We start from the raw sequence: 25,730 nt of genomic DNA on the forward strand, positions 1-25,730 counted from the left end.
TGATCCATTGGTTGCGAGATCAACATGGTGTTCGGAGAAAGAAATACCATCCTGATAGCTTTCAGGTGTGGGATGTCACCATGCGCCAGGCAATTATCAACAACGAAGAGTACATTCCTGCCTGTGGCCGCGAACTTACGGTCAAGCTGCCGAATGTAATATTAATATATTGCGCCCGTGACCCAGGCTTTCTTGTGCCGGTAGATAAGCTCATCCTTTGGTGGCAGCCGTGCATTTTTAAAGCAGCGAGGCTTCCCATTCTTTCCAACTACGAGTAGCGGCAGCTTGTGTTTACTACACATTTTCACGCCGAACAAAACGGTAATTCATTCCTTGCCCTGTTTTTGACCCTTGACCGCGGTGTCCTTCGCTGCGAACATTTTTGTGGGCTGCATCTTGTAAAAAAGGGCTGCCTCGTCAAGGTTGTACACATCATCTGCACCGTACTCGCTAAGCAACGGAGCCAACGTGTGCTTCTTCCAGTCGTCGACGACGCTCTCGTTTGCGCTGCCGCTCTCGCCACGGACAGCTACGAAGGTCAAATTATCGTGTTCTTTAAAACGGCTGAGCCATCCATTGCTACACTTGAACTCTCCGTGCCCATGTTGTAGAGCCATGTCGTTGGCCTTCTCCCGCAGTATCGTTTCATTGACAGGAAGATGGGCTGCGTTTGCTTTCTACAGCCAGCAAAGTAAAGCTGATTCCACATCTTGGTACGTGGGAGCCCGTACCCGCGACTGCTTCTAAGAATATGTCTTGCTGTAGGCCTCCAGTACCTTCGACTTGTTCTTCAATATTGTGGACAACGTCGAGAGGGGCATGCTGCACCTTTCAGCCAACTCGGTCTTGGAATGCGTGTTCTTACCCGCTTCTTGGATCAAGCAGAACTTCTGCTGCAGCATTAAAGTCTTATACTTTGGCATGTTCGCTCACTGACACTTCTGCACAGTTCAGAAAAAAAAAAAACACCATGCTAGCTGCAACACCCCTAACCACCGTACTCAAAGAAACGGTGCAGACCGGCGTCGCAGGCGCAGAGAGAGAATGGGCGAACGGCAGCCAGTGGCAGCGGCATGGAACACGTGCTGACGCTGCGACTACGAGGAGCGTGCGGAGTGGGGGACAAGAGCATGTGACAAAAACTGGTATGCCCACTGCATGGCAGCGAAGCACATCTTCTCCTCTCCAGGCGCGTGTTTTGGCAGTGCGCAGGGCATACCGTGGACAGATTTTTGTGCTAGCAGTACTACGAGTCCGGTGCTTTGTCTATAAATAATCGCGATTGCTATTTGGCGTGGCCTGGTGGCTCTGAACGGCCGTCGTTTCGTCTGGTTTGCAGTGAAATGGGGATCGGGAATGGCCGCATAGCACTCAAATCTTCGAATTAACCGAGTTGGCCTAGGCCGCCGGTTCGAATTATGCGGTATTGGAAAATACAGGACCGCAGAAAACCTTCGAATTAACCAAATTTGAATTAATGAGGTTTTACTGTACTTTCTGAAGGCTCTCTAGTGGCACCACTAGCGGGCGCTCGTACCGATTGCTGAAAAGGATGAACAGCTGGGTGCAAGCTAGAGCTCATAACAGCCTCCAATTAGTGACACTTTGAATTTCATTCAAATCTAGCATACACTTCAAAAGTTTACCTTCTTGACCCGTGTCTTGCACTAATGAAATCTACACCTTTAGCATTTCCAGCCGAAAGTACAGCTCTGTTAACTCACTGTTGAACATCGCTACATTTGATGATGGACTGGAATGAAAAGGAAGTGCACAAGAGCACTTGCACAGTTTAAGTAACATGAATTTGTAACATAAATTTACTTAAACAGCTTATTTATTTGTTTGTATTGTAGGAGAAGACAGTTTCTGACAGCGCTCAGACGCTTCCGACAGCAGGGTAAGCAGTATTTCTTTACATTTATAGCCTTGCATGTATCTCCGAGGTTTTCCATTTGATGATTGTTTTATTTAATGGCCTTATATCATGAAAATTTTTCAGCAAGGACTTATTGTTTTTATTGCTTGCATTCTTTGTTTTGCTTCTATGTATCATCACTGAGGATCAGGCTATGTGCCTGCACAGCCTGGGTGTTTGCAGAAGGCGTGTAGTGAGGAATTGTGTTTACTGCATGCCAGACACACATGAGCCACACTAGCTTGGCCGTCTGCACAACAGAAGGCCACTTCCTGTTCGATCACAATGTTCCAAGTAGTCTGTCAGCTGTGTTGGCGCCTCGCACTAATGGAAGGATGCATGCAGGGGCGGTTGTTGGGTGCACATTTAATTAAAAACAGTCCACATGCTTTGGGAGCACATTTTTGTCCCTTAATAATCATCATCTGTCTTGCATGTCTTTCCTATTTCTTTTATTCAGGTCACAAACAGCATACGCATTATCAGCATGACATAGCATTCTTGACAGGAAAGTAGCGAACGCAGAGTTTTTCAAGAAAACGCAAGCAGGACAGGTGACGATTATCGTTGTGGGGCAAAGATGCGCCCGAAAGGGTGTGAAGTGTTTTTTAGAGCTTAGCTGTGCTGCTGGGGCCTCTAGCTGATACACCTGCCACGTGTCTTTTTCACTGCTCAGGGCAAAAGGAGAGAAGCGGCGCATCAGTTTCCCCGAGGATACGAACAAAGGCACAAAGAGGACACTTCCCACGTCCAAGAACGAGCGTGAGCTCTACAGTCCTCCTGGCGGGAAGTACAGCACCAAAGTTCAGGGTTTCCAGAGTGAGCAGGTCTCTTGTTCCGTGCAGCCACAATAGGGGGGTGGGCACTGTCACCTAGGTCTCTTTGATTTGGCCACACTTTCTGCACCAGTTGTGGGAGTGCAGCACTTTTGTCCCTCACTTGACTTCATGCTAGGCCAGTTCAGCGCATGTTTGCGGTTCTCCTGCACTGACTACTTTGAAAGTGCAGGTGTTGTGCAAACTCCTGCTTGCAGACGTAGGGCATCACTATTTGATTCACAGTATGTGCACGGCACAGGTCTGCATACTCGCTGACGATCAGACCGACTCACAAGTAGACCGGCTTGCACTGTGGCCACACTGGTTTGATGGGCATGAAATGGGGTGTCAGCGAGAGACGAATGGGACTGAGTGCCAATTAACGCAAGTACAAACGAAAGTCAGTGACGGTGATTTCGAGCAGACGCAAGTGTGAATGTGAGTGACAGTCGATGAGTTTGCATGTGAGTGAGTGCCGGTGAGTGGCTGTTGACACAAGTAATATGAGCGTGAGCTGTTGTTGGTAAGTGTGAGTGGAAACAACTAGTGTGAGCACGAGTTAGTGCTGTTCAGTAGGAATGCGAGTGAGGGCCGGCAAGTGTAACTCGAGTGTGAGCAAGTACATAGCCTACAACAGTATTCGTGAATGAGTATCCATACTTGTTCCCCGGGGATATGGTGGGCACAAACTCTCTTGCTTTGGTTACAGCAGTGGCGCTTGCTGGCAAAGGGAGGCAAGGTACTAATACAAGTTCGATGCATGAATGCTTGTCAGTACATGTTGGTAAAAGCTTGTAAGAAGCTTTTGTTTAATCAGGTATTCTTTTGAAACCAATTTTCTAGTGAAAAAATAGCATCCACGGCCGTCATGTAGTGTACTACCATGGTTGTGATTACTGCATTAAAGGGGCGCTGAACCACCCCTTGGGCTTTGTGAAATAACGTAGTTCGCGGGCAGCATACGCTACTGTGAACATCTCAGCCAAGTTTTGCTGTCGTACGCAACAGATGCCCTGTCCGCAATCTTTTTTAGATGCACTGTTTCGTCATTCCCTTAGATGTCTGCTATTGACCGATAGCTAATATCAAGCAGCAGTCGGCTACGTGGCACAGATACCGCGGTCGCCGTGAGATGCTCCCTCGAGTCCACTGGCTAAGCGCACTGCTGCTCGCTGAGGACAACCGCGTTTGGCTTACGTTTCGCGCGTCGTAGGCACCAGAGGCAGAAGTCGTGGCATCTACGTTAACATCCAAAATGAAATTTCAACTGTGCGCCACGGTGACATTTAGAAGCCGGAGCATTGTGGGCATGCAGCCTTCACAGTTTAAGGCATTGAATAAGGAACGGGAGCACAGCAGGGGCCTTGTTTAATTGCCAATAACTCCGCTTCTGCTGAACCCATTGAAGTACCTTTTGCGGCAAAGTATTTCTGAAATAGCCTATTTTCACTTCAAATACCTTTCTCCAATTCGATAAAAAGTAGTTCAGGGCCCCTTTAAAATATATACCAACCCTATTACTACATGCACATTTGAAGAAAAGGCATATTAAGCACCTGTAGCAGATGACAGAGTTCGATTGTTGCTACATTTTTCTCCTAGATTTGCAAGGGTCACAAGGAACACAGGCGTAGAGCTAAATTGGCACATGAACTCGTGTAGCACAGCTTCCAGCCTTCTCAAGAATCTGGTTAGGAAGTGCAGCGAAATCGAAGTACCTTTTGTAACTCCAAGTGCAAGAAGCTTTGCCCTTCTTTTTCTTCCTTCTTTCCTTCCTTTCTTAAATCATAGATCACAGTACACGTTAGTTTTAGCCAAGCTTGCATCAATAATGCATTCACAGCTTTACTGCAGCCGTGATTGCGTACACCTTCCTGTTTTTTAGCCATTGCTCATAAAGGTGCAGCAGGCATGATAATATTGCTTTTTCATTGCGGCATTGGATGTTTTCTCAGTGGCTCATGAACCTTAGGCAGCTGCTTATTGCTTAGTCTCTAAAAACCATGTTTGGTTGAAATGTCCAAGGAATTTATTGCAAGAATTTTTCTGATAAGGACGCGATCATCCTCGTATAGTCCTCGTCATCTCAATGCCAGCATGCCGTTGCTGTGACTCTGCTGTCAGTATGTCATCGCCAACACTTTAGAATTGCCATCGCAATGTCGTTATGTTGTCAAAGTCATACTGCCGTTTTTACCCATGTCACACTGGTAAAGTGCAGCAGTAGTCATGCGTAGGGTTTTCGGAGTGAACTTGTTCTATTCCCAGGACTGTTGATGCTGTCCTTCGGTCAGCTAGCCTGTGTACAAATGCAGTGCTGAACCTAAAAGTTTTGCCTCATTGAGGACGCTTGCACTGTGTCCACCAGCATCACCTTACAACCAGTGCCTGAGCATTCTTCTCTCATTGCAGTCAGGGAGATGACATAACTGTACTCAGTGACAACCTTCTTATTCAGCGCAAGTTTCAAGGACAAAGCCACACTGCACCTGTTTTGTGTGCCTCTATGCTCCAAAACTTTGTTGATGAGAGAGGCAGATGTTGAAAGTAGGGGTGCGTGATTAATCAAAAAGTTGTAATATTATATTTTTAATATTCATATACGATTCGAAAAATATATGTTTGAAAATGTCTGAATATTCGCTCGGATACAAATTTTCTTATCAAATTGAACATATTGCTTCCTGTGCGGGAGTAAACATGGTTCTTAGCATTTGTTTCTAATCTAAGATTATTGAAGGGATTTTTTGCTGAATTTTGTGATTTCGTGCTGCTAGCAAAATTTCGCCTGTAAAGCACACTTAGCCACTAAACGTCGAAACATTGCGGGAAAGCCAGTCTCTCGATACCAAGGGGCATGGGTTTGTAGACAGCGAGGGTTAACTTTCTGTCTCTCTCTCTCTTCCTTTACATATATATATATATATATATATATATATATATATATATATTGCAGCATATTCTCAATTCTGAGCTTATTACTTGACAGCAAGTGCGATGGACGACTGGCACAAGGTCAAATCCCCCCAAGTTTAGGGGCATTTGGTGCGGTATAATAAGGCATAGGTTGGCAAAGCCATCTAGTGGGAATTACTAAATTTTCCCAGTTAACATGAGCCAAATGCGCAATGTTTAAGTATAACGGCTTACTAGTCTATTTTTTTGAACATTGACGATGGAATTGCAATGTTCCAACACAACAAATTAACCCAACTGGCTAATACATGCATGTGCATATCATTATTTGATATTCGGAAGCTAGGTATCTGTATTCTATTTATATTTGAAAATTTAGATATTCGCATGCCCCTGGTTAAAAGAAGTTTGCGTCCATTACGATTCCTCGAAAGTGAGTGAAAGTGAAGGGCTGGTGCGGTTATGCAAATTCTCTTCAATTTGGACTGTGGTGTATTTGCTTCTGCTTTCTTATGATATCACTGGCCATAGAGTAGCTAAAGGAGGCGAACACTAAAGCCACACATGACATCGGACATGGACTTTTGCTGGTAATTCGAGTGCTCCCCAATCTGGCAAGATAACATTGGCCACAGGCTGTACTTTTGCTACCATTTTGGGTAATGAAACACAACCTACCTAATCTAGCATTAGTTTGCTTGCATTTCATTTATGCATGATGAGATGCTTGAAATGTACAGTTGTTGTCAGACTTGACCCAAGCAATAAAGCACATCTATAGTTACTTTTAACAAATGTGGAGTGTAAGGACAAAGAAAAAGAACAAAAAGAATGCTTTGGAAGGAACACGCATTAAACTAGCACATTCGTGGCACCCAGAACAGAAATCTCCTGAACCCTCCGCAGGAGAAATGAAAAGGAACTCAAGGCTCTGGTTAAGGATCATGCTCTGGTTAAGTATGATCGCAACTGTACAGCCCTTCAGACTTTCTGTAGGTACCCTTGGGATACCTCAGGCAAGAAAAGTATCGTATCATAATCCTGCATGACATGCAATGCGAGCCGTTGAGACAGCAGCAAAAGTGCATGCTTTCGTCTCACTGTTACTTTTTCAAAACTTGCAGTGCCTGTAAACCGTGGCGGTGGCCGGGGCGGCTTCAACAGGTTCCGGGGCAGCAGCAGAGGCTGGCGGGGTCGGATATACTCGTGAGCAGGCCGAGGTGCTGGGGCCACACATCCTCTCACATCTCCTTCTCCCCTCTCTCACTCACCAGCGTCGCACGCTCACATGCGTCGCTGTCGGCATCCACGTCTTCTTCCATTGTCAGCATCTCCCCTACCCATGTTTTCATTGTGTCTGTGCGCTTGCCTACCTTGCGATGCCTCTCCCCCCTCTCACCTCTAATCCGGTGTCCAGGTGTTAAAAGAAGGGAGGGCCAGACGACAGAAGCCAGCCAACGCCACATCTGTACAGCTGGCTCTCTTTTTTTTTTTTTTAAATTTCGCATGTGGCGTTGGCCCGTGCCAGATCAATGCGGCTGGCTGCAATATGTAGGTGACCTTCCGTTGCGGTTGCTCACTGGCTGTGAATGAGGTGGTGGTGGTCTGTGGTGGGGTTGAGTATCGGCGGTGCCTTTAGAAAGGCAGCGTAGCCGTGTGAATGTGCTGCTCTGAGCCGTAAAGCTATCACTGCATGCAGCTAAAGAATTTTTGTAAGCGTAGAGCGGGTGTTCTCTGTTTCAGAATTCGCACAGCTGTTGTGTGCCGTCATGCGAACATCGTGTTAATTAAAGCTGTGCTGCATGTTTTAATTTTATTATTGTGCAGGCACATCGGGGCTCGTATGTATTCCTTATTTTTAGGACTACTTTTCTGGCTTGCTCTTCGTGGTCTCAGAGAGAAACTAACGTGCAGTTTTCACAGTTGTGCCACCAGCGACAGCACCAACAGTTTTCGTTACACCATTGTGCTGCTCGGGGAGTGTTTTTTGATCATGTGAGATCAAGTGTAAATAGAGTAATTTGTGCAGCGTGATTGCTTAAAAGCCCACTTTAATACTTGTGCGTACATCCTTTTTCCTTTGTGCCTGCACTTGTATTCATTTAAGGATGTAAAAACAATAAAGAGACTCTGGTGGCCAAGGCTGCGCAATGCAGCTTTCGTGCAGCTTCACTAGTTGGCTTGCCATTTATCCACGGCACAGCGTCATGTGCCTTGTTAAAAATCCTGTCTGGTGAAATTGTAGTCATGGTGAGGTTGGGATAGGGGTGAGTGGGACGAAAGCGGGGGAGAGGCGAAGCAGGTGAGTGATTGATCAGCCTTCCCTGCCGCGTGGGGCTTGCAAGTATGAGGCTGGGGTGCCATGACCCACTTGTGGGGACAACCAAGCAGAATACACCAATTGGCTGGTCACTGGTGTTTGCCGACTTAGGGAACAAGGAAAGCTTCCTTGGTGTAGCAGTCTGCATCAAAATGTGATGCTTCCGAGCTCAAAACGTTGGCTTAATTTGTACGACATCTGAATAAAGTGTTTTTAATGAAGCCCAACACTGTGTGGCCTTGCTGAAAATTAAGCTCCAGATTAACAGTGTGCTTGTGTAAATTGTGTAAGTGGCATTGTACTGTGGTAATGTGTGTGTTTTTTTTTTTAATCTCCTGACTCAAAAAAGTGCCGGTGGCTTTATGGCACGCACACTCGTGCACAAAAACAACCAACACTAACCCCTCCAACTTTGACCTCTTTTTCCATCTAGTAGCTAGAAGAAATTGTCATTTCTACTTGATATTGTTCAGGTATATTGACTATGCCTTAAGAGTTAATGGTTTCTATTCAGTGTGGTGATGTCCAAACCTGGCTTGGAAAATGCTGGGTTTTGTGCATTATTTGTGCATGTGCGTGTGCCCAAAGTACAGCCTTCTATTGAATGCACTTTGCAGTATTCTGCAAGATGGGCGCTTAGAAAAAATTACAACTGGGATTTACACAAAGGTTTTGAGATGTCTCTCAATAAAAATTTTCTTAATTTTTGGGGTTATTGTGTCTGTTGATAGAATACATAGTATGTCATAGATGCAAGTGGGCAATGAGCAGGCTTCAAAATTTTTATATTTTAATGCAAGGTTTTATTACATTCAGCTACGCAGACTTTTTATTCATTTTGGATCGGGTGCATCCTTTGCATATCCAAGTTCAGTAAGTGCTGCCTTGATTGCCTTGTACACCAAAGGGTCCTCAATTGTGACTGGGATCTGCAAGAAAAAAAAATTCCTGATTTTGAACCCTGAACTGGTCTGCAAGTAGGACGTGTTGCGTTTATTTCAGCCACTTTTGCAACACGATGTACAGCACATGTTCTAGCATTATAAGCAAATCAAGATGCAAAGGCCTATTTTGGCATTAGCACTTAGTAATGCAAAAGCTTCAACGTGCAAGCTGACAAGTGTAGCACAGTATGCTTATCAACTTGTAAAGTACAGTAGACCTTCGTCGATGCGATCCAGATGCGTATGATTTCCCTGGAATGCAAAAATAAAGACCCAATAGAATTGCGCAGATTTCTTACCCGTTCGTACGTTCCCGGAAAACACGATCTTTCGGCACCAATGCTCAGTACATGCCGAACTGCGATCGTATGATACGTTTTCCGGCCGCTAGACTTCATGTAAACACGAAAATGCGCAAGGCGCGCGCGATCGAGAACAGTTCACTGCAGCAGCTTCACCGCAATACCCGAAGCCGGCGCGCGCTCAGTTTCTTATTCCGGTAACGGCATATCTCCCGGCTCGCCTCACACCGCATTCACAACTATTGCCAGCAACCCTATTGCGATAAGCATCTTCACATATCTGTTTTACAGCGCGTGGGGCGTAGTGCCGTTAGAAGCGTACTGCACGCTTTTAGTAGGCGATAATCCAAACGCGCCGCCATACCCTGCTGCAGGCGGCGCGATGCGAGCGTCACGTTTTCGTTCCGGCGTCGCTTACGAACTCGATTTCGTTTCGTTTTCCCGTCGCCGTCGTAAAACACTCCGCAGTGGGACAGCAAAACGCGTCTCGGGCCGCAACGACTCGCGCAGCGTTTCGCGTTACGTAGCTGTCGACTACAGTTTGCGTCTATCAAATGTTCTAGTTACTTCGGGTTGTACGTTTCTCCCGGTTCATCATCATCATCATCAGCCTGATTACGCCCACTGCAGGGCAAAGGCCTCTCCCATACTCCTCCAACTACCCCGGTTAGTATGGTTTTCTCGCGTTTCCTTCGCTCTCGCTTCAAATACGTATGGACGAGGTCCTATTATACTTGAAATGCTTTTAAAACTTATGCACAAGTCTACTGGTTCACTTTCCGACCAAAACTACCAAAAAAATTTGCCTCCTGGTTTACATTTTGCATAAGAAAGCCGTTCATATCAAGTTGTAGAGGATGGGCCATTCCTGGCTTTATTTTATTTACACGAGTACCTGCAGCGCCACAAACAGGGCATTGCCGCGGGGGCACACTTGTATCAAAAAGAAAAACAAAGCTAAACGGGCTTGTTAATTTTCCATCTTATCGGAACGTACGTGATATCAAGGGCTTTGTAAGCTAAAGATGTGTCACTAAAATGCACCCCCTTCTCGCGTGAAGATGTCTCGGCGGAAGCTGAAGGTAGTATTTCTCAGGGTAAACCGCCTAGCCTCGCGCGAAGCTCCAATTGTAGATGCTAGACAACATGAGCGGGCACGCACGAGCAGGAGTTGCTTGATTGTGTCGCTGTTGGCACTTGACCCTCGTTACAACAAACTCTTATCCGATACGAAAATACATTCGTTATATCCGATGTTTCTTATAAGCGTACAGTATATCGACGGGAAAAAATCAAATTTTGTATTGACCATATCCGACAATATATGTCCGTGTTCTTTATACTGAGGTTGCCACGCAACCTTTGATCACGAAAAAAGAAAAGCTTCGGAGAGGTCGCAGCCAAATTCACTACATTGCATCAAGTATGACGGCGGTATCGTGTCTATTACAAAGCAATACTGGCACCAGAAGGTGAGCAACTGGCCCCACAAGACTAGACGTCACTCCACCTGAAAATGGAAGGCTTGCGCATTTTGGGCAGTGACGTAACGCCAGGAAGCGAAAGCAATTACGTTTCGATGGGACAAACTTCAGTTGGCTCCTCGCCTTCGCACTTTAGGTCACTGCTCAAAGCCCGTAGGCCTTCTGTCGACTTGCGGGTGTCTGCTTCGTACGAAGATAGTATGACAAACATTTGTGCGGAACAGAATGACACGACATAGTGCAGTCTCTGCACACCTTGACGCTCTTCCCGCGGGCCAGGTCCGAGATGGTCTTCCTGGGTATCTTGCCCGAGCGCGTCTTGGGCAGCGCCGGCACTCGGTTGCAGAGGCTGAAGGCGGCCACGGGTCCCACGTCGCTGCGCACCAGTTCGATGATCTCTCGGCGGACCTGCTCCAGCGCCTTCGACTTGTCTGCAGCACAGGGTCAAATCGGCACGCACTTGTCAATGGCGCTCGCGGTGTCGCGCCGAAAATGCTGGCGTTAACGGCGTTATGCATCGCGCATGCGTACATTTTGCTCAGCACGAGTGGCTAGTGATGAACAAATTGAGCATATTGGAGTTAAGCACGTGAGTTGTAATTTAACGTCTCCGGAATAATCGGCTTCGAAATTGATTACATCATACTACCGTTGGAAAAGCGTTAAAACACTTTTTTTTTTTTTTAACAACGCGTGTCGTTTTGGGCAAGGGTGGCCTCCTATCTGCCGAAGCTGAATCTGACATATGAACATCGTGTCAGGATGAAAACAGCCTTTCTTTCTTTACTTTAATTCCTGCTTTTTGTGTTATTTCTTCCCCCGTTTTCGTCGAACTAGCCGAACAGCGAACTTTCCTGACGTGCTACTAATACAAAATGGAAGATAACGTCCGCTGGTTTACTCCGGGAAGAGTCCACCTTGCCCAAAACGTAATGCCCCATGGCCTCATAGAGGAGTTTCTCAAGGCTCACGCCGTGGAGGAAAAACTAAATCCGTGGTTCCAATCCGTGCACTATACTCAAGTTCAAAGATATATGGCTGACTGGCGGATCCAGAGCAATATATACGAAATCTGTAGGTTTAGGACAGTTGTACCGGCAGCTGACGTCACGCAGAATCTTATTCATAAAGCTTCCAGTGTTCGTGTGACGAGGTGGCCGAGTGGTTAAGGCGTTGGACTGCTAATCCAATGGGCTCTGCCCGCGTGGGTTCGAATCCCATCCTCGTCGAACGTTTGTCTCTCTAATTTTTTATATTTTTTGCCAAGTTTCTGTGTCCGTTCGAACACAGGCGAATAGCTGTGGAACCGTAATCACTTTGTAAGCGTGTCGTTAATGTATATGCATGTAGGCTTCACCGTTGAATGTTGATCTATGCAAGATTCCAATGCAGAAGCTCCCTAATTAAATTTCACAGGGCCGTACACGCCATGACGATCGAACCACCGTTACCCTTATTACGTATCAATACCGGGTAGCAGTAACAAGTGTCCGAATCCTAGCTGGGCTGGCACAAACAACTCAGCCATGGTAGTTCTAGGGAGCGTACATAGGGATCCTGTCGGGGATCGCTCCTAGGTACCTGCTGGGGAACAGAGAGTCCATCACTCAATGTAGGCGGCTAGCTAGAACGCGCCATGGCCGCTGTTTGATACTATCCCTCGGTTTATGTAGCTGTTGACCAAGCAAACGCGACCTAAAGGTGCCGAATGGCGGCTTGTTTCCGCAAAATTTGATTAAAATGACCAGTTTGAGCGCGATGACCTATGTGCGGAAAGCCACGTTGGCCACCCGCAGATATCCCTAGAGATATAGCGACTTCTTGACAGCCTCTGCTGCCTGTGTGTTTTGTCTTTGCGAAAACGGTTTATTCTTAATAAACTTCGGTTAAAGAAATAAGCATGAAGCAATGGTAAAAGTGTTGCCTTTGTTTGTTTCTTGCAACAACGCTATTCTCGAGCCACAGACATGGAATATTCTGAATATATCTCGCGGACAGCGCCTGCATGCATGCACAACTAAAAAGTAGAGTGCAACAAAAGCTTGGCGAGCGAGACGCGGGCCCATTCTTTTGTTGTCACTGTTTCCGGCATCTGGCCATGCGCGTCCGTCGATCCTCGAACGGGGAAATATGTGGACGTCAAGAGCTGTCTGCTACCATACGAGTCCCCCCGCTTCTGCTTCCTCTTTTTCGGTCTAGTGTTTCTTTTTTTTTTCTTTTGCAGACATTACTTTGGTGAACTTCAAAAAAAAAAAACAGCTGTTAAAACAACACTGTATAAGAGGACGCAGCCAGAGATGAATCCGAAGCAGCTGCAACCCAGAACACCTGTCACTGGAGAAACCAACATATGAAGACCGAGCTAAAAAAGAAAAAAGAAAGTTGGCGTATGCTGTGTGTGAAGCTTGCGTTGGGCTTCGCTAGGCAAGGACGAAGAAAAGAATCTCGTAAATATGAAATGTTTGTCCGGCCTCTGGTATGCTATAGGTCGAAAATTGTTCCGATTAGCTACGAAACAAACGATGTCACTTCAATGTGCTTAGTGTAGATTGGAGGTTATAACGAAACAAACATGTTATATACGTATTGTGAACGAGCTGATCGTATACCGCTCCTGTTCCTTGCACGTGGCCTCTGTCGTGAACGATTAGTCTATTACATATACCGGCTGTTTCAGCGAACCTTTAAAAAAAAAAAAAAAAGAAATGTCCTGTGGCAGATAGCGCAATTCTAGTCCATGAGCTGGTCTATCCGAAGAGGCGACATGCGCAAAAAAATTGAAATGCATAACCGACTAATTAACAAAAAATTGCTCGTTAAGTTTTTAACTAGCTATCTTGAGGCATATGGCAACTTACAGATTCTAGCCGTGCAGTTCGCAAGGCGGATCCGCCTGGAACGAATTCTCAGGATGACACCAATTTCGAGATATTGATTCCCGAATTTCGCGGGGAAATGCCGTTCCAGTTACTTTTGTGCTTCAATGCACAAAACGACGTTTTGTTAAGTGAGTACGTGGAACGGCAGTGCATTTTTACTGCAAGTTTGACGACGCATATCTTGTAAGTGGTGCCATCCACACAATTATATTCAAGTAGATATGATTATTGTTAAGTGGATGAATTTGTAAATTGCAATGTGTACCGTAAGCCAATTACTTAAAAACTTAAGTGGTGAATTTTTGTTAATTAGTCGCTTATGCATTTCAATTTCTTGTGCAAGCAATGTCCGCCTCTTCGAGTAGAAAAGCTCATGAACTAGAATTGTGCTCGCTTATGCATTTCAATTTCTTGTGCAAGCAATGTCCACCTCTTCGAGTAGAAAAGCTCATGAACTAGAATTGTGCTATCTGCCCCAAGTAATTTTTTTTTTAATTTTGAAAGTGTTCGCTGATACACCCTGCATAATTATGCTACGAAACAGCTGCTACGTAGATCACAGCTGCCGCAGCATACATCAGAAGAAGGGTACTAGGGGGCAGCCCCGTGCTTTGATTTTTCCACCTGCACGCTTAGCATAAAGGGCAATCGGCACATAAAACTTGAATTCAAATTCACCGCCATACTCGTGACACTTTTCTATCAGAAAGGGCAACTGGCACATGCAACTCGAATTCAAATTTGGCACCACACCTCCAACAAGCTGTTGAAAGAATCGAAGCCCCGTGCTTCGATTCTTTCAATTGCATGCCACCTTTGTAACAATAATGGTCAAACTCGATTTCAAATTTGCCGCCATACACGAGCCTCATTACCACGGGCGCTTCGTTCCCGCGTGTTTCCGGTCGGAAAGCAGTTTCTTCATTTAGGTATTGGATTGCGCATCATTTTGACGGAACACACAGAAGAGAAACACACAATGGAGTGCTGAGTGTGCCGTCGAAATGTTGCGCTATCCAGCATCTAGTACGCTATACCAAAATGCCTAGTTTTCAATCTTAACAAGTTCCTTGATTTAGCAGCTTTATGTACCCAAATTATCCAGAAATGCATATCGTGGTGAAAAAGATACCAGTGCCGAAAAAAAAGAAAAGTAATTCTACGACGAGGATGGGATTCGAACCCACGCGGGCAGAGCCCATTGGATTAGCAGTCCAACGCCTTAACCACTCGGCCACCTCGTCTTTTTTTTTTTTTTCTTTATTACCTTGATTTCAACACAACTCAAACGCGTACAAAGTAGGTCACTTGGTGCAGAAAAATAATATTACGTCACTTCGACAGACTGTACATATTTAAAAGGCACTCAAAGAGGATATCACAGACACCAAAGTGTCAAGCTCCAGAAACCACTCTGGTGGTTCAATCATGTGCTTGAGGACATCACGCGTGTACCTAAGACTTTCATTTAGGTGTTCCCTCGCAGACCTTTCATCTACGCGGGCATTCCTGACATCCATACGCGTTTTCCACACGCTGCTCATACACAAAAGCATTATCAAGTCAGCCGGCACTCCCCCTGTGTCTGCACACGGTAAGAAACGAATACCGAAAGGACTTAACGGCAGGTCTTTCTTCAGAGTTCGTTTGAGAACATCCCACAAGAAAACTGAGTCATGGCAATCCAAGAAGATGTGCTCAATAGTTTCAGGTTTCCTACATATGATGCAGTTAACAGACCATGGAACAAAGAAGCCCTTGCTTTGCAGCCATGGCTTCACAAGGAGAGTGCCCGAATGCAATTGAAAAAAGAAGGTTTTCGCTGAAGATCTAACCGGCATTTTCCTAACGCGTTTCAGCACATTGCGTTCAGGTCCTAAGTTATACATCATACGGTAAACAGGTTGCGGCAAGAAAACATCAACCAGATCACTATAAAGTTTCTTACGCGTCACTGAAGTCAAAAATTCATTCGAAAAGTGCGCTTTCAATAAAGAAAAGGACATAACAACTTCCCTCAGAAAGCCAGTTGGTGTTCGAGTACGTTCATTTGTTGATGAGACAACCCACTCAGGCAAAGAAGAACTCAATCTCACTTGAATAACAGTACGCAGAAATATATCACTTTGGTCCCTTAAGAAAAAGAACCTACTAACAATCTGTTTCAAAAACAAATGTGTTAATCCTAGTCCTCCATTCTTCACCGAATGAAACAAGTTACATCGGCTAGTTCTCTCCCAAGTGGATCCCCATATATATACTGCAAACACTCTGTGAAGTTTCTGCACCGAAATCTTTGCCATGCATAACACTTGTAGTACATAATACACCTTTGCAACTAAAAACAAATTGCAAACACTAGCTCTTGAAAACATCGAAAAATTATGCCCGCCCCACTTTTCTGTCTCATCTTTAACTCTTTTTACTTCTTCGATCCAATACGCGGCACTGTCACGATAATGTTGTAATGGCACCCCAAGATATTTTCCAGGGGTAACGCTCCAGTTCATATTGCAAAAATACTCGGGTACCTGTGTCCAGCTGCCGTGCCATAAGCCTAGGCACTTAGTCCAGCTGACAACACTTCCAGTTGCGGCGCAAAAAGAAACAACCTCTTTCATAGTGTTATTCACGCTTTCTGTATCACGGCAAAAAATTGCCACGTCATCTGCATAAGCCAGAACTCTAGTCTCAATTCCTGCGTAGATAAACCCACGAATAGATTGGCTTTTAATTATTTTCAAACAGAAAGGCTCCAAATACAAGGCAAATAAAAGAGGTGACAAACAGCATCCTTGTTTTACTGATGACTCCACTTTTATACTGGCGCCTAATTTCCTATTAATTACTAACTTTGCAGTGCAATCTTTGTACACCATTCTTACTCCATCTGTTATCACTGCACCGGCTTTAACATGTTCTAAGAGCAAAAATATGACATCATGGACGACTCTGTCAAAAGCCTTTTCAAGGTCAATTTGTATCATAGCGACTTTGTCCTCTCTTTCATCGCAGCATTCCAGTATGGTCCTTGCAGTATGTATATTCGAAAAGATCGATCTGCCTTTGATTCCGCATGTCTGATGGGGGCCCATAAGTTCTTTTATAACGGTCTGCAATCGTCGCACCAGTACTTTAGTGTAAACTTTGTAGTCCGTATTCGTCAAGCTTATGGGTCTGTAGGCTTCAACCGCCACAAGTCGCGCAGGATCTTTTGCTTTAGGAATTAAAATAACGTGCGACGTCCGAAAAGAAGGAGGTGCTTCCTTATTCTCGTACATCTCCCTTATCACGCGATGTAATGCTACAGCTATTTCACTTTTAAAGCACTTATAGAAAGCTCCTCCCAGACCATCAGGCCCCGGTGACTTGCCGGGACTAAGTTCGTCAATCGCATCCTCAACTTCTGAAAGGCTTATTGGTCTGTCAAGCGCTTCACAGACCTCGTCTGACAATGTTGGCATTAATGGCAAGAAGTCAGTTCTATACCTTTCGATATCACATGTATTTTTCCCCATCAAACTTTCATAATAAGACTCAAAAGCGTGTTCAATCATTCCAACATCACTAGTGACTTCCCCTTGATAAGTTATTTCTGTTATTTCTTTGGAAACAGCGTGTTTCTTCTCGTCACTTATTGCTCGCTTGGTAGGCGTCTCCCCCATCCATAAGCTCTCCGCCCTTGCCCTTAATATCGCACCCCTGTACTTTTCTTCATCCATGACTTCAAGTTCCGACTTAGCTTCTTTGATTTCTTTCGAAAATAAGCCAGGCGAAGAGCTTTCTGCGGTGAGCATGTATTTTAGCCTAAGGTGTAATTCCTTCTCACGCTCTTTTTCTTTGTGATAGACTACGCATGCTCTTTCAATCGCGGTTAATTTAACGTCTCTTTTGAAGAGTTCCCATTCTGCAATGAAGAACGCTGACGTAGTTATGCTGAGCAAATTTTCGAGCTTTTCTTGAACTGCTTTTTGAAAAACGTCGTCTTGCAAAAGCTTATCATTTAGCTTCCATAAGTCCCAGCTGAATTTCGATGGTTTTTGTTTCTTTCCTATGGTTGACATAACGAGGCAATGATCGCTAAAACTAACATGTAGCACTTGATAACTTGAAAATAACGGTACAAGGGTTAACGGAGCATAAATTCTGTCTAGCCTGCCATGACATTGACCTTGATAGTGCGTATACATGGTACGATTTCCGCTTGACAACACATAACCAATGTCTTCAAGCTCTTGTTGCCTTACAATCGAACTTAAAAGCAACGCACTTTTATCACAAACACTAGTCAACTTAGATTTATCTTCTGGAAAGCAAACACAATTAAAATCACCCAGTAATATGACATGTCTTTCACAATTCAAGTACTGCTGAATATCACCAAAAAATACTTCCCGCTCCCGTGCTACGTTCGGAGCATAAACACATATAGCCCTCCAAGGCATCTCTGAAAAAGTAAAATCGCAGAGGACCATTCTACCATCCTGGGATGAGGTGACGGCTTCAACTACAGCAATACTGCTACGCAAAAGAATAAGGCAGCCCCCAGACCTACCCGCCGCATGACATACACTTACGGTATATCTAGGGCGGAAAACGTTAACCATTTGCTCCGTGCATTCATCAGTTGCAATTTTTGTTTCTTGAATGGCCAATAAGTCAATATTTTCAATAAGAATACGGTTAACTTGGCATTGCCTTCTACGCCCGCTAAGTCCACGCACGTTCAACGTCGCGACACAAAGACCAGTCGAAAAATTAGCTACCATTTAACGGGAGGAGAAACTAAACCAATTACCACACATCGTCCGTCTCACAGCTGCTGCGATGACTCGACGGTCTACGGAGGCGGACCATGGTTTTCTGGACTTCATAGCCGAATGACGACGGCCGACGCACATCCTGCCCACAAACCCCAGTCCCCAGACCCTAACAACAATTTTTCTAACCCAGGAACGCCTGCGCTAACGCGGAGGCGTCTGGGTTGTAGAACGGCGTTTGGCTGGAACGCCGGGCTTGGGCTTGAACGCCGGTCGGCGTCCCGGGGTAGCTTTCGGAGGAGGCTCATCATTCGCAGTCTCTTGATCCTTTTCCTCTTGCTCATCCGCCTCTTCGTGAAGCCTCTTAGCAGGTGCACTACTTGACGTTGCCATCACGGTGTCATCAGTGTCATGCTGTTCGCCGGTCGTCACTTCTGTTGATGTGCACGTATCTTTGGCCTCTTTTACCTCGACCTCTGTTGAGTTAGTTGGTTCCACCGTGTCATACCATGGGTCTTTCCAGCCGTCCGATGACTCGTCTTCATTAACAGTCGTTGCCTTCTTCAGGGGCGTTAACGCCGAGGACTGGGTCTCTTTCCCTTCGCCTGCGGCTTCCACTGCGTCGACCACGTCCATCAAGTGATCTGTGACATCTTCCTTCAATGCCGGGCCTGTCACTGTGGCATAGGTTCGGACGCACTGGGTCTCGTCGTGGCCGAAACGACGACAAAGCCCACAGCGTGGCACCCGGCACTCGCGTCGTATGTGCCCGATGCCACGGCATCGGAGGCAGAGGGGAGCTCTGCCAGGGACGTGCACGAGCGCAACATCTTCCGCCACTCGCAGCTGGTGGGGCAAGTCTTCAGCGGTGACGCCTGCTTTCAGCTTAATAGTGACAGTACGGGTGGTTGACCCTTTGTCAACGCATCCTTGTACCCGCCACCTGTCCCTGGTGATCTCAGTCACCTTGCCAAAAGGCGACAAGGCAGTGCGAACGTCGTCGTCAGGTACACCATGAAGGAGCCAGTAGAGCTTGATACGGACGCCTCTGTCACACGGGTCGACGACCACACAGCGGTGGTCCTTGACATCAAACGCGTCTGCAGCGATAATCCTCTTTTTCCCTTCTTCGTCCTTGAAAGTCACCGCCCACAGATGGTTCATTTGATAAGCACCCAGTGCAACCACTTCCGGCATGAGAGACAGCCGTGTAAGAGCGTCTCGAAAATGTTCCACTCTGTAAGGCCTCGCCTTAACGTCACCATGTAAAAACACCGTATGCAGAACGGACGCACCTGTTGGCAGCGTTGGTAAAATCATTTGGTAGTCCTGACCTGGTTTTTCAGTTGACCTGATACCGCGGCCCAAAAGGGTCGCTGAAGCCGCTCGCGAAGAGCCCGACATTCCGCGTCCGCTCACCTCGGTGGCTGAAGAGGAAGACTCGGCCACCTCGTCAGACGTACAATGGCGTCTTGCCAGGCCTGGCACGAAGGGAGGCCGCAGTGAATAAAAAAAGTAAAAGTGTGTGTGTGGGGGAGTAATCGTCGGGGACCAATGATACCAATGCCGCAAGAAAAGAAGAGGAATTTGGAGATTTACGACGAGGATGGGATTCGAACCCACGCGGGCAGAGCCCACTGGATTAGCAGTCCAACGCCTTAACCACTCGGCCACCTCGTTTTTTTTTTTTTTTTCTTTATTGCCAGTTCTCGACATATCACAACACAAATTCCTAAATTATATAAACAAAGACCAAAGAAGCAAATACGAATGAATACACAAACAGAAAAAAGAACAGTAATATTTACATTCGTTGCCGTCCGCTACTGTGGCACGACGTTGTCGGATTAAAATTCCTTTAGTGCTGTAAGGGGTTCAAACCTCGACAGCCACTCAGGAACAGGCTGTTGCAACTTCTGCACTTCCACATACCATTGCATGGATTCACAAAAGTACAGACGCGCCGGTCGGGCATCCGGGTCACAATGGTAACCCGACATTCTTGCGCGCCATAAACAGTGGAGGCCCGTAAGCATGATCAGGTCGTACGGGAAACCTTCGTCGTCATATACTGGCAGAAACCTGATTCCGTGGGGATCTATAGGTAGCTCTTTTTTTAGAGTCCTTTGTAACACGTCCCAGAAAAAGACCCCTTCCCAACAGTGGATGAAGACATGATCTATGCTTTCTTCTTTTTTACATATAAGGCAGTGGGTTCCCCATGGCATGTAGAACCCACGTTGTTCAAGAAAGATTTTAACAGGTAGAGTACCTGTGTGTAATTTAAAGAAGAACGATTTAGTGGCTGGTTGAACTGGCATCTTCTTCACCCTTTTCAATACATCTAGGCCTGGGCCCCCACTGTACAGGGCTCTGTACATGGGTACAAGCAATACACTGTCACATAAATCACGATATAACTTTTTCCGTTTTACACTCCACAAATATGCATTAGAAAAACGAACACGCAAAAAGGAAACACTCTGAATTATTTCCCTAAAGAAACCACGAACTGGTCCTGGCATTATTTCGGTGCCTACAACGAATTCGGGAAGTGATCTTGACAACCTCATTTGGATAGCGGTGCGTAGAAATGGGTCATTTGTGTCTCGAAAAAAGAAGAACCTGTTTACTAGTTGACGCAAGAAGAGGTGCGCCAACCCGAGACCACCATCCTTCACGCGCCGAAAGAGATTATCTCGGCTACATCGCTCCCAGCTCGATGCCCACACGAAAACAGCGAACACGCGGTGCAGTTTCTGCACATTAATCCGAGAGCACTGTAGGACCTGCATTACGTACCAGATCTTTGTTACGAGAAACATGTTGCACGCTGTTGCTTTCGCGAACATTGACAGGTGACCGGCGTTCCATCGGTCGGCTTTTTCTTTTAATTCTTTTGTCCGCTCCTTCCAGTACTCGCTACTGTCCTTGTAGGCATCAAGGGGTGCGCCAAGGTACTTAACTGGCGTCGTGACCCAGGTGACGTTCGAAAAGTGGTCTGGGGTGGACGCCCATCCCCCGTGCCAAAACCCCAAACATTTCTGCCAGTTCACGAAGCTATTAGTGGCATTACCAAACTGTCTGACGATACTCACAGCGTTCAATACACTTTGCGTATCTTTACAACATACGGCCACATCGTCAGCATATGCCAATAACTTCACCTCTGCTGCTTGGAGGCAAAATCCCTTAATGTATTCATTTTCAATGATGGCCTGACATAGCGTTTCTATGTAAACACAAAACAGGAGTGGGCTGAGTGGACAACCCTGGCGAACGGAGCGCTTCACGTTAATGGGGGCCCCCAGCATTTGGTTAATTATAAGTCTCGTATAGCAACTCCGGTACGCCATGGTCACCCCCTCAGTGATTATGTGGCCAAAATTAACATGTTCAAGGATGGTGAGCAATATCTCGTGTGAAACGCAATCAAATGCTTTCTCCAAGTCAAGCTGGAGGATCGCTACTGCATCACACATGGCATCACAACACTCCAGCACACACTTCATCTTGTGAATGTTAGTGAAGATGGTTCTTCCGCGAATGCCACACGTTTGGTGTGGGCCGACTACTTCCTTAATGACTGACTGCATACGCCGTGCCAGCACCTTCATCAGTATTTTGTAGTCGCAGTTAGTAAGCGCTATGGGTCTATAGGAGGAAAGTTGCTTGAGCTTCTCGGTCTCTTCTGTTTTAGGTATTAGTACTGTATGGGACTGGCCGAAAGATGGTGGAAATATTTTCATTTCGTATGCTTCATTGAAAATTGCGGTCAAGATAGGAGCTAGGTGGCTTTTGAACGATTTGTACCAAGCGGCACAAAGACCGTCTGGACCTGGTGACTTGCCAGGGTTCAGGTCTTCGATGGCCTTTATCACTTCCTGTTCAGTTATTCGTCCTTCCAACGTTTCTTTAACGTCACTCGACAGCTGTGGCATTCGCTGCAAAAATAAGTCCTTGAATCTTTGCATGCTGACGGGCCTGAATGCGAAAAGCTTTTGGAAATGTTCAAAGAAAGCACGCCCTATATTCTTCGTATCAGTTACTACCACCCCGTTATATTGGATGGCCTCAATCTGTTTGCGTCTGGAGTGCTTTTTTTCTAATCCCAGTGCTCTTTTCGAAGGCATTTCCCCGCATGCTAGTCTTTCTGCTCTCGCACGCACGAGCGCGCCTCGATAACGCTCTTCATCGAAAACCTCGAGCTTTTTCTTAATAGCACGCATATCTTCTTGATAAGCTCCGGGTTGCATGCATTCGAGCGTCACAAATTTTTCCAGTAATGTTTTTAAATCCCTTTCTCTTGCCTTCTCTTCATATCGTAGTACGCTACTTCTTTCAATTGCCTTGATTTTAATAGTTTGTTTCGACAGCTCCCACTCCTCGCCCAATTTCATAGAACTGTCTTTTCCAAAAGAATTCAGAGCATTCACTACCGTCTCGTTAAAGGTATCATCCCGTAGGAGCTCAGCATTCATTTTCCACAGTTCCCAGACGAATTCGTTTCGTTCTTTTTTGCTGCCCACCCTGCATTTTACCAGGCAGTGGTCAGAAAAGGATACGGCAGTAACTGCATAGCACTGGCATTTTTCTACTAAATGATATGACAGGTAGATACGGTCTAATCGTGCATGACTTGTTCCCTGGAAGTGGGTGTACTTCACTTCTCGGTCAGCCCCGAAACACTGAGCGATATCCTCTAATGCAAATTCATGTATGATCTGCGCCATGATATCGCTGCTTTTGTCGTAAATTACGCGTCGCGTAGACCTGTCTTCGATGTTTAATACACAATTGAAGTCCCCAACACAGGCTATCATTTTGTGCACAGACAAGTGGTGCTTCAAGTTCAAAAAGAAATTTACCCTTTCTTGCACCGTATTAGGCGCATAAATACACAGCACGCGCCATTGGACATCGCAATAGCTGAAATCACAAACGACAAGTCGACCGGAAGAGCACGAGAAGTAACCGTCTATAACCAGGCCTGGAAGCTTCCTCACGAACAAGACACACCCCGCCGAAGTCCCTAAGGCGTGGCTCACTACCGTATAGTAGTTGTACGTGAACCTTTGCACCATGCTCCCGGTCTCCTCCTCGCCGTCTACCTTGGTTTCTTGCACTGCTAAAACGTCGAGGTCGTGGTCCACTAGCAGTCGATACACCTGACTCTGTTTCCTTTTGGCGGCCAGACCTCGAACGTTTAGCGTGCCGAGGCTAAGCGACGGGTTGGTAGCCATTACTGATTTAAACGGGAGGGGAGAAGGCCCGGAGCATGGTGCTCACCTTAACGTCTAGCTGACCGCTAGACGCCTCCGTGGCCATCCGGTGGCCGTCGTCCGAGGTCGTCCTTGGTCGGCTTCGGGGTTAGCCTACGGTCAGCCTCCAGGTTAGGCTTAGGCTTGAGGGTGGAGCGCCTGCCGGGTAGCGTCTTAGCGGGCGGCGCCTCGGAGTCACCGCTGGCCTTTCCGTCAACTTTCTCCTCCTGCTGCAGGGACCTCTTCACCGGTGCCGAGACGCTTTCGACGCGGGCGCTAGCAGGGGTCGCGTTGTCGTTTTCCGCTGCCTCCGTAGTATCAGTAGCCGGCTGGCGGCTCTCATTTTCTTTCTGGGTCACCCTGACGCTGATTAGTGCGGTTTCTGGCTCGTCGGGAGGAGGGACATTATTCGGTCCTCCTTTAGTCGGCGTCGTCGTCCCGCTCGCTTCTGCCACCGCATTGCCGCTTCCAGCTCCCTTGGCCGCATCCTCGGCCTCGGTCACGTCCATCATGTGGTCTGATGTCAACGGCTCGCTCTCCGCCGACCCCGCGGCTGCTGCGTATGAACGTACACAGTCCGTGTCGTTGTGTCCGAAAAGCCTGCACCGGGAGCAACGGGGAACCTTACATTCTCGACGAACGTGACCAGAGCCCCGGCAGCGCAGGCACTGCATGGGGCGACCTGGGGCTACGACCAGCGCAAGCTCGCCGGCGACGCGGATCTGATGGGGCAGGTCGTCGACTTTCAGTCCAGCCTTCAGCTGCAGCAGCACAGCTCGGGTCGTCGAGCCCTTGTCGGAAACGCCATCCACCCGCCAGCGCTCCCGGGTTACTTCCGTGACTTTGCCAAAGGAAGCCAGCGCAGTCTTTACGTCTTCATCATCCACACCATGAAGAAGCCAGTGAAGACGAAGCTTCACCTGCTGTTCTTTAGGGTCGATGACCAGGCAGCGACGCCCCTTGACCTGAAGCTCCTTCAGTGCAGCCAGCTTTTGGGCCATCTCGGCTGTCTTCATCGTCACCGCCCATACGTGGTTGATTTGGTACGCTCCAAGGGCGACGACGCCAGAGAGCATACCAAGAGCTTGAAGCGCGTCCCGAAAATCCTCTACGCGAAACGGGCGAACACGAGTGTCGCCGTGCAAAAAAACTGTGTTTAACACGATGCGTCCTGTAGGTAGGCGAGGCAAAATAATCTGGTAGTCCTTATCTTCCGATGTCGAAAGCCTGTTGCCGCGGCTAACAGCCGCATAAGCCGCTCCACTGGAGCTCATGATCCCGCGATCCGTTCAGCTCGGGAGCCGGAAGCAGAATCCACTCGGCCACCTCGTCACACGTACCATGGCGTCTTGCCAGGCCTGGCACGAAAGGAGGCCGCAGTGAATAAAAAAGGAAAAGAAGTGTGTGTGGGGGGGAGTAATCGTCGGGGACCAAAGATACCAATGCCGCAAGAAAAGAAGAGGAATTTGGAGATTTACGACGAGGATGGGATTCGAACCCACGCGGGCAGAGCCCATTGGATTAGCAGTCCAACGCCTTAACCACTCGGCCACCTCGTCAGACGTACAATGGCGTCTTGCCCGGCCTGGCACGAAAGGAGGCCGCAGTGAATAAAAAAAGGAAAAGAAGTGTGTGGGGGGGAGTAATCGTCGGGGACCAAAGATACCAATGCCGCAAGAAAAGAAGAGGAATTTGGAGATTTACGACGAAGATGGGATTCGAACCCACGCAGGCAGAGCCCATTGGATTAGCAGTCCAACGCCTTAACCACTCGGCCACCTCGTCAGACGTACAATGGCGTCTTGCCCGGCCTGGCACGAAAGGAGGCCGCAGTGAATAAAAAAGGAAAAGAAGTGTGTGTGGGGGAGTAATCGTCGGGGACCAAAGATACCAATGCCGCAAGAAAAGAAGAGGAATTTGGAGATGTACGACGAGGATGGGATTCGAACCCACGCGGGCAGAGCCCATTAGATTAGCAGTCCAACGCCTTAACCACTCGGCCACCTCGTCAGACGTACAATGGCGTCTTGCCCGGCCTGGCACGAAGGGAGGCCGCAGTGAATAAAAAAGGAAAAGAAGTGTGTGTGGGGGAGTAATCGTCGGGGACCAAAGATACCAATGCCGCAAG

The 25,730-nt window shown here is 47.0% G+C and overlaps 3 protein-coding genes and 6 non-coding genes across 11 annotated transcripts in view; 3 read left to right on the forward strand and 6 right to left on the reverse strand.

The window, feature by feature from the left end:
• The window catches only part of cass (apoptosis inhibitor cassowary), a 41,694-nt gene extending 33,495 nt beyond the window's left edge, over positions 1 to 8,199 (forward strand). The window contains exons 9-11 of one of the 2 annotated variants that reach the window (XM_055074386.2): positions 1,857 to 1,900; positions 2,595 to 2,737; positions 6,777 to 8,199. In XM_055074386.2, coding sequence (XP_054930361.1) covers positions 1,857 to 1,900; positions 2,595 to 2,737; positions 6,777 to 6,862 — 273 coding nt within the window. In that variant the 3' untranslated portion in view covers positions 6,863 to 8,199. Of the gene's footprint in view, positions 1 to 1,856; positions 1,901 to 2,594; positions 2,746 to 6,776 lie in introns of both variants that reach the window. The other variant, XM_055074387.2, reaches the window with a different exon arrangement.
• Positions 8,200 to 8,740: 541 nt separating this feature from the next.
• The window catches only part of LOC126537438 (acyl-CoA synthetase short-chain family member 3, mitochondrial), a 53,365-nt gene continuing 36,375 nt past the window's right edge, over positions 8,741 to 25,730 (reverse strand). For both annotated transcript variants that reach the window (XM_055074385.2, XM_055074384.2), the window contains exons 15-16: positions 10,958 to 11,133; positions 8,741 to 8,901 (exon numbers count right to left, since the gene is read on the reverse strand). In XM_055074385.2, coding sequence (XP_054930360.1) covers positions 8,806 to 8,901; positions 10,958 to 11,133 — 272 coding nt within the window. In that variant the 3' untranslated portion in view covers positions 8,741 to 8,805. The remainder of the gene's footprint in view (positions 8,902 to 10,957; positions 11,134 to 25,730) is intronic.
• TRNAS-GCU (transfer RNA serine (anticodon GCU)) lies at positions 11,850 to 11,931 on the forward strand. The gene has a single exon. It is a non-coding gene; the product is annotated as a tRNA-Ser (tRNA).
• Positions 12,644 to 25,730, forward strand: part of stas (Transmembrane protein stas) — a 79,951-nt gene continuing 66,864 nt past the window's right edge. Inside the window, exon 1 of the mRNA XM_055074391.2 lies at positions 12,644 to 13,178. The gene's annotated coding sequence lies outside the window, so the exon portion shown is untranslated. The remainder of the gene's footprint in view (positions 13,179 to 25,730) is intronic.
• Positions 14,744 to 14,825, reverse strand: TRNAS-GCU (transfer RNA serine (anticodon GCU)). The gene has a single exon. It is a non-coding gene; the product is annotated as a tRNA-Ser (tRNA).
• Positions 19,940 to 20,021, reverse strand: TRNAS-GCU (transfer RNA serine (anticodon GCU)). Its single transcript has one exon. It is a non-coding gene; the product is annotated as a tRNA-Ser (tRNA).
• TRNAS-GCU (transfer RNA serine (anticodon GCU)) lies at positions 25,080 to 25,161 on the reverse strand. Its single transcript has one exon. It is a non-coding gene; the product is annotated as a tRNA-Ser (tRNA).
• TRNAS-GCU (transfer RNA serine (anticodon GCU)) lies at positions 25,306 to 25,387 on the reverse strand. The gene has a single exon. It is a non-coding gene; the product is annotated as a tRNA-Ser (tRNA).
• Positions 25,531 to 25,612, reverse strand: TRNAS-GCU (transfer RNA serine (anticodon GCU)). Its single transcript has one exon. It is a non-coding gene; the product is annotated as a tRNA-Ser (tRNA).

This window comes from Dermacentor andersoni, chromosome 4 (genome assembly GCF_023375885.2).
Source record: "Dermacentor andersoni chromosome 4, qqDerAnde1_hic_scaffold, whole genome shotgun sequence".
Lineage (NCBI taxonomy): Eukaryota > Metazoa > Arthropoda > Arachnida > Ixodida > Ixodidae > Dermacentor > Dermacentor andersoni.